Here is a 7,838-nt window from a genome sequence, read left to right as displayed (position 1 = left end):
GGGCCCTATCATGTGCCCCACGGGGTGCCACAGTTCTCCGGGCCCGTCAGCGGGTTCTGCAACGGCGGCATCGGCAACGTCGGAGACCTGCCGTCCTACCAGGAGACGGTGCGGAGCGGAGGAGCGGCAGCGGCGTGGTACAGCAACCCAGAGCCCAGATACCCGACAAGTAAGGAGCTTCACTTCAAATAAGTTTGGTTTTTTAATCTGAGAAAAGTTTTTTTTTAAAAAGAGAGAAATGTGACCTGGCCTCCTGGTTTTACGCACGACGGAAAAAAATGTTTTTAAACTAAAGAGTGTGTTTGGAAGTGAACAGTGAGATTAAAGTGACTTTTACTGTATTTTATAGCACCTCCATTTCCACAGGCATTACTATTATGTTCCTTTATAAAGGACTTATAAACAGGCCTTCTCAAAATTCAGTTTTGTGACTTTAAAACTCTTTAATTTTTAATCTTTAATTTTTTGGTCACTATACATAGTGACCACAGAGTGGTCACTATGTATAGTGACTTTAATTTAATTTATAAGTTCTGTAACTCTTTACGTTTATTATATTAATGAATGGGTTCATTTGTCTGCTTTGATAACGGGAGATAATCCGAAAGATACTTTTAAACTAATTTAATAAAAAACCAGATGTTTACTAGCTTTCTACTAAAAAAATAAAAATAAATCAACTTTTAACTTTTAAACTTAAATATTGTTTTTAAAAATGTGTTTTTAACAGGCCTTTGTGTTAATCAGCAGTTTAAAGAAAAATAAAGATATTTATAATATTTGCTGGTAAATTTAAGGATTGGATTCATCATCTTGAATGTTTTCTTGAGGACAATATCGCCAGTTAAATTCAGAACTGAGCTCGTCCTTTTTCATTTAAACATTGGTAATTTTCTGGCTTAAGTTTCCAGATTCATGGGCCCCTCCGCCGGGATGAACATGTCCGGGATGGTGGGCAGTTTGTCCGGGATGGACTCCACCGGCAAGTCCATGGTGACGCTGCACGCCGCGCCACGGAGGAAGCGGCGGGTGCTTTTCTCTCAGGCGCAGGTGTACGAGCTGGAGCGGCGCTTCAAGCAACAGAAATACCTGTCCGCCCCAGAAAGGGAGCACCTGGCCGGACTGATCCACCTCAGCCCGAACCAGGTGAAGATCTGGTTCCAGAATCACCGCTACAAGCTGAAGCGGCAGACCAAGGACAAGACCACGCAGCAGCTGCAGCAGGACGGGAGCGGCGGCGGCGGCGGCGGAGGAAACGGTGGAGGTCTCTGCGGGACGACCCACCGCTCCTCCTCCGTGTCCCCGGTCCTCTCCAAGAACGGTAAGAGCTGCCGGAACGAGTCCAGCGGCTCCAATCAGACCGGGATCCGACAGAGCAACACGGGGGAGGCCTTGACCGCGACCCCGCAGCAGCAGGTGAACCAGCTGTCGTCCACGGAGGAGCTGGAGGATTTGTCCCCAAGTCCGCCGCTGGGACTGCACGGTCAGATCAACATGACGCAGACGGACGCGGCGCTAATCGAGTACACAAACAGCATGATCGGCTCCAATTTACTGTACGGGAGAACTTGGTAGGGATACCGGGAGGAGGACAGACGGGATCGGGCCTGTGGGGCATCATTCTCGCGTTGGATTTTTCAGAGAACCGGCTGCAGGTCAAAGACGAGCACCAGACTCTTTTTCTTTTTTAAATTTTCATTCCGTGCGTAAAGTTCTGGTTCCTTTACGCACACAGGGACTCGAAAGACACTCGGTGGTTTTGTGCAACAAGGTGCGAAAATAAACTGTATTAGAGCCTCGAACCTGGACTTAATGTTGCTCATAATGTATTTTCTCCCTCTTCAAAACGAAATATTTGTTAAGTCTTTTTGTTGTTAATGACAGTTGTGACTGCTGCTGCTTTTAAGCTCATGAAACAAAACCACTAAATCTAATTTGCGGGCTTTCAGGATGAGGCACGCGCACTGTGCTTCCCGTTCATCTTTAAGACAAATTAAATTATTGCAGGTTTATACATTAACTTAATACGAAGTGAAACAATGAGGCCGGGTTGGAAAACCAAACCAATCCCGGCTGTTTCTCGGTTGGAATTAAAGGAAGTGAGAAAGATTTTAGTGGAAGTAAAGTCATCACATACTCTTTGTCACATCTGATTTTTTTATTTGTTTCCAGCATTAAATAAATGATATTTTCATTTTGGACATTTCAATGTTTTTTTGTGCAGCCTGAAGATGAAATGTGATCGTTTTAAGAGTTTGCGGTTCCACAGCGACGCTTAACTTTACCGGAATATTCTCCAGATAATCCTCAAAGCTTCAGATATTCTGCAGTAAAACTGAAATTTAATCTAAATTTACAACGAAAAATGTCACTTTTCATTTTGAGAAGAAATCTGGATTCTATTGGGAGGTTTATTAAAAATGAGCGACTTTTAAATTGTTTATGCTTTTTAATTTTAGTAAGACTTAAGTGTAAATGAATCAGTATTAAGATAGAGAATATTATTCCTGTTACACAAATATAATCCCAACATCAATGTTTTATTACATTTTGTTTTAAACACATTAAATCACTTTGGAGGGACTTCTCTCAAAAATAAACACAGCGGGACACTTTGTCCTTGACTCACTTGTATTTTACAAGTTTTACAGGCTGTTGATCTTAAAAATCACAAGTTACATAATAAGTTGTAAGTAGAATAAAAAGAAAAAAACATTGAATTGTACAAGAAGACAATAAAATGGAAAAAGATCACATCTCCCCTACAAATAGTCACCCTGCCCTCCCCCATTTGAAACCCCAAAGTCCAACATTACTTTGAGTTTATTTCCAGTTATATCTTCTGGATGGAGGAGGAGGAGGGTAACCTCTGCCAGAGCTGTAGCCCTGAAAGACAAGAAATATATAGTAGAACAAGCTCTGTGTTTAAGAAAGATTTCAATAATACCACAGCTACGGTGATTAAATACATCTACCAAAAACTAAACAGTTACAAGTATATCCACGTTTGGTGATTACATTAATGCAATTTATCTCCAGTAGTGACTGGACTTTTATTTTTAAATTCAATTTCTATTTCTTTTTCCCCCCCCAATCTTATTTTCTTTGCTGGAGACATTTCTATCACATGGATCAATACACTTAAAACACAACTGTTTTATGTTGAAAGACATAAAATGAATTAAAAAAACAAAAACAAAACTTTATTCACAGACTAAGTAACAAATGACCAAGTTTGAGGTTTTATTTTGAAACATTTTATGCGTTTCATGAGTAATACATTTTTATTTTTTATTTTGTCCATTGGAGGTCATTTTACACTACAATTTAACTACTACAATTTTTTTAATCATTTTTAATCATTGGAACTATTTTCTACTGGAGAAATATTCCTCATTACAACCACAGACTGAATTTTGGATTATTATAAAACATTTTTTCATTTTGAGAGCATCACAAACCAAAAATGCATTTTCCACTGGTTTGTGGTGATGACAGAAACCTCAGACTGATATTATTTGAGATTTCAGTGAAAAAAGAAGTTATTTTTTGTGAACTAAATCTGATTGAATCCCTGGTTGATCACTAACAAACTGTTCTGTTTCAGCTGCATGAAACCAAACAAACAAACTTCGATCATTTTTACACTGAACTTCCCATTTCATTTGAGAAAAAGAAGACTAACACAAGTCAGATATAAACCATCATATTACTACCACCATCAGAAGACAGTCTGCATGTGTGTTGATTAAAAATGGTCAGTTGAGTTTTAGTGTTTCATGATTGTTTAAAATATCCTGAAATCTTAAAATGGGTTCAAATTTACAAAAACTAAATATCAAAACAGTCAGTTGATTAATAGAAAGTGAACTGCCAGTAATTGTTCATAAGTGATGAATCATTTTAATCATTTTAAGTCATTTATTGAGCAACAATGTCAAACATTTGATGGTTGCAGCTTGTGAAGGTTTGAGACTCTTGTTTGTGAAATGTCTGCTGACATTTTATAAACTCAGATTAATAAACAACAACAACAACAATCGACAGATAAATTCCAAAAATATGCAGAATAAATCTTGATGCTTTTTAAGAGAATAAAATCAAAACGTAAAACAGGATTAAAATTTGAGATTGTGAATTCTGTTTTCACGCCACTAACGATACGATCACCTCAAAGGAATTTCATTAATCTCAAAACAAGTTGAGTGAACTGTGAAGACGGTTCAGCTCTGATCGGAGAATCCAACCTGGACGAGAAGTTCAGCCACACCGAACTTCAGCTCTTTGCTACTTTTACTAAAAAGAGTACAGGGAATAAAAGTTTCAAATGTTTGAGTGAGCAAAACTCTGACAGAACTGATTGCTTCACTTAACTTTTCTAGTTTTAACTCAACCTGCATGCAAACACATCACTTTACATTAATATCAAATATTCTGAGCTGCAGGAGAAACTTTAACTCCGCCCACGGCTCGTCAGACCACACAGACTGTTTTTGAAGATCTCACCGACAGATCTGAAGTATTTACCTGATGCTGTTGTCCCCGGTTGTCTCTGCGATCATGCCAGTCGTCTCTACGGTCATTGTAGCGCTGCTGGTAGCTGCCTGGCCCGGCCCCTCCCCGTCCGCGGTTCACGTTCTGCTGGTACGCCGACTGCTGCGACTGCTGGGCCCGATCCCAACCGTGACCCCCACTTCCGTACTGCTGCTGCTGCTGTCTGGAGACACAAACACACTGAAGCTGTCAGCTTTTGACAAAGCCCTGTTGAGTACACTCTAACAAGGTCTTACATTTATACATACATTTTCTACCATGTTGAACTCCAGGTTGTGTTTATATCTGAAGTGGATTTAAAGACCTTGGAAGAAGAGGTACCTGAACTGAAAAAGAACTGCTGCTGATGGCTGAAACCTCCCTGAATCTGTTAATGCAGTTAACGTACTTTGTCCTTGGCTAGGAAGCAAAACACAACACTGTATAATCTCAGGTTGTTCAGGTTATCTCAGTGTGAAGTTGGAAATACTTTCCCACAGGTTAAAACGGGTTCATTCACAGTAACAAGGCCATTATAAAGCGTTAAGCATGTTGACATAATCACCTTTTGATTAATTTCTGATGAATATGAGCTTTTACTCAAAATGTTACACTTGTTATTGGCTGGACGGTTTTAAACTAATGTGGATTAAAGGACCGACTGCATGAATTAAAACCAGTAACAGCTTTTGGTTCAATGCTCGGCCAAATAGTAGTTTGTTTAAATACAGAAATTAAAAGTTGTACCTGCTTTAGTCACAGAGACGAACTGCTACTTTCTTTAATACCTAAGTTTGAGTAATATTAACATGTGGTTCCATGTTTTAATGTTTTAAAGACATGCAGACAAAAGAAGGAGAGATTTAACAATTAGTTGACGACAGAAGTATAACTGGCTATTTTTGTTTAATAACTATTTTGATGATTGATTGATTAGTGAAAAAGTTAAAACGATTCTCTGGCTGCGGCTTCTCCAGTGGGAGAATCTGCCTCTTTTTTCCATTTGATATCTGAAGGTGTCTGCTTGAACTCGTCAGAAAATAAGGAGAAATATCCGTCAGTTTCCCAGACTAAACTATTTGCAGACTCATTAAAAAACTGTCATGAGTTGCAGCTTTAAAAAAAAATCAGTTTAAACCACACTTTATTTTGGCAAAGTTATGATTGAGATCTGAAAATGTTTCATCACAAAGTAAACAACACAGAGGTCTTTGATGATTTACGTTACAATTTGTCCTGAGGGTCTATTTTATTGATGGAAAACAAAAAAAAAAAGTCTGATTTTAACCACAAGTTTAGATGTTTTCATGTTATGAGGATTTTTCAACCAACAGATAAAACGCTGAACTTTGTGATCCTTTAACTCTGCTTTGAAGTGACCCGCCTCAAATCCCCATCGACAGGCGTTTACTGAGGGATCGAGCTCTCAGTGAGATAAAAGAGCCTCTCCTCTAAGATGACTTAGTGTGGACGCACATGAAAGAAGAGTATGAAATTATCCATATTCACATATGGCTCGGATCGCCCTCATCCCTGAAATGAGGCGGCCGCATTGCGTCCGTGGGACCGAGTGAAAAGTCGGCACGCCACGGCCCTCCAAACCAGCGCCGGACAATGTGTCAATCCAACAGTGATATTAGTAACAATGAAGAGAGAAGAGACTAAGAGCAGCAGCCCCATCCCTCATTACTGAACCATGTCACATTCTGAACAGCGCCGGACTTAACCGAGCGCTGGAATCCATAATCCCCCCCTCTCCAAGTTCCTCCTGCATTTCATTTGGTCCGGTCCTGAGCAGTTAAAGAAACTGTTTTCAGTCGCCGCTAATAACTACTGACCTGAGGTGACACCAAGCCACAATGGGCCTGAAAAGTTGAACCGGAGAACCTGATTAGGACTTTGGAGAGGTTTGGAGCCAGAATCAATAGCCGAACTGTGCTGCTGTGGCGCAGGGAACGAAGCGGCCTCCGACAGAATTAGTGATGCCTCATTAAGTTGCACAAACCTCCTCGAGAGAAATTTGTTTTGGAGCGACGGGGAAAAATCTTAATTTAGCAGCAGCAAAGCCCCCCGACAGAGGAAGGCAGAGCGCGGGTGCAGAAAGGCTGGAAATCTGCAGCGGGATTTAGATGGAGACAAGCTACAAAACCCACAAACTAGGCCCTGGACATGTTTAATGCGCACGAGTTCTACATATGATTGTAAAAAGGACACAGACGAAAAGGAAATGACATTCTCTCAAAATATTTCATTAACATTAGACATAATTAAACCAACCGACTACAATGTATAGGGTGGTCGAGAAAGTCCTTGAGTGATATTTTAACAAAGAGAAATACCTCATTTAGAGTTCGAGGATGAAAATTAATGTAATTCTCTTTTTATGGATCAGTGTTTATATCCAACTTAACCACAGGAACAGAAAAGAGCTAAATGCACGCTGACCATGAACTTTACTGCCCAAGGCAACCAGTAAACGTAGTTTTATATAAAGCAGACAAACCACCCGGCTCACCTTTGAAATTGGGGCTGCTGGAAGGGGGGAGGCGCTCCCAGCAAGCTGTTCTGCCTGGAATCTGCGGAGAACAAAAGACAACATGTTCAGAAGTGGTTCTGCTGGACTAAGTTTGAAGTTCTCGAAGAACCAGAGAGCTCAGTCCTCTGAGGGAAGTCCAATTCGTCCTAAATTTTATGTGCAACTGAATGCTTTTAATACAATATGAAACCAGCAGTAAGGAGAAGGTTGCTGTCAGGGGTTATTCTTTTATTACATTTTTATCTCAAACTTTAAACATGTGGCTCAGTTTATATAATATTATATATATATATATTTTATATAATATTCAACAGGACAAAAAAAAATAAAAGAGAAATATTTCACATTCACATCATCCGAGTCAACTTTTCTGAGTTAAACTGCGATGAAACCTCCAGTTTCATTGTTTAGAAGCCAAAAGGATTTGACATTAAACATGGATACTAATTAACCCAACTCAAGTCAGCTTTAACCTTGAAGATTAAAAAAACTGAAAGAAAAATACCAACTATTTCATTTCTGTCATGGATACAGAACGAATCAGTTGTCATGATAAAATTAAGCTCTTTCAAACGTTGAATTGTGGCGAGCTCTGGAGGTGGAGGAGGGAGGAGGGAGGAGGCAGCGGGGAGAGCCAGAGCGCTACATTTGCATTTTTTGTTCAGAAAATGAAATAAGCATTCAGCCGGCAGCATTGTGGACGCCTCAAGTACCCTGGTTCCATCGCTGCAAACCCTTCACAAAGACACACTTTAAAAAAAAAAAAAAA

General features: G+C 39.8%; 2 protein-coding genes across 2 annotated transcripts in view; one reads left to right on the top strand and one right to left on the bottom strand.

Moving 5' to 3' along the window:
- nkx2.4b (NK2 homeobox 4b) overlaps positions 1 to 1,575 on the top strand; it is a 1,952-nt gene extending 377 nt beyond the window's left edge. The window contains exons 2-3 of the mRNA XM_035678964.1: positions 1 to 169; positions 905 to 1,575. The exon at positions 1 to 169 is cut by the window's left edge and continues 40 nt beyond it. Coding sequence (XP_035534857.1) covers positions 1 to 169; positions 905 to 1,575 — 840 coding nt within the window. The remainder of the gene's footprint in view (positions 170 to 904) is intronic.
- Positions 1,576 to 2,521: 946 nt separating this feature from the next.
- xrn2 (5'-3' exoribonuclease 2) overlaps positions 2,522 to 7,838 on the bottom strand; it is a 42,747-nt gene continuing 37,430 nt past the window's right edge. The window contains 3 exon segments of the mRNA XM_035679172.1: positions 2,522 to 2,886; positions 4,528 to 4,717; positions 7,049 to 7,109. Coding sequence (XP_035535065.1) covers positions 2,824 to 2,886; positions 4,528 to 4,717; positions 7,049 to 7,109 — 314 coding nt within the window. The 3' untranslated portion in view covers positions 2,522 to 2,823.

Source organism: Morone saxatilis, unplaced genomic scaffold, assembly GCF_004916995.1.
Source record: "Morone saxatilis isolate NCDOM2014 unplaced genomic scaffold, NCSU_SB_2.0 Contig7, whole genome shotgun sequence".
In the NCBI taxonomy this organism is placed as follows: Eukaryota; Metazoa; Chordata; class Actinopteri; family Moronidae; genus Morone; species Morone saxatilis.
Note: the sequence above shows the minus strand (reverse complement) of the source record. Positions and strands in the feature narration are given on the sequence as shown.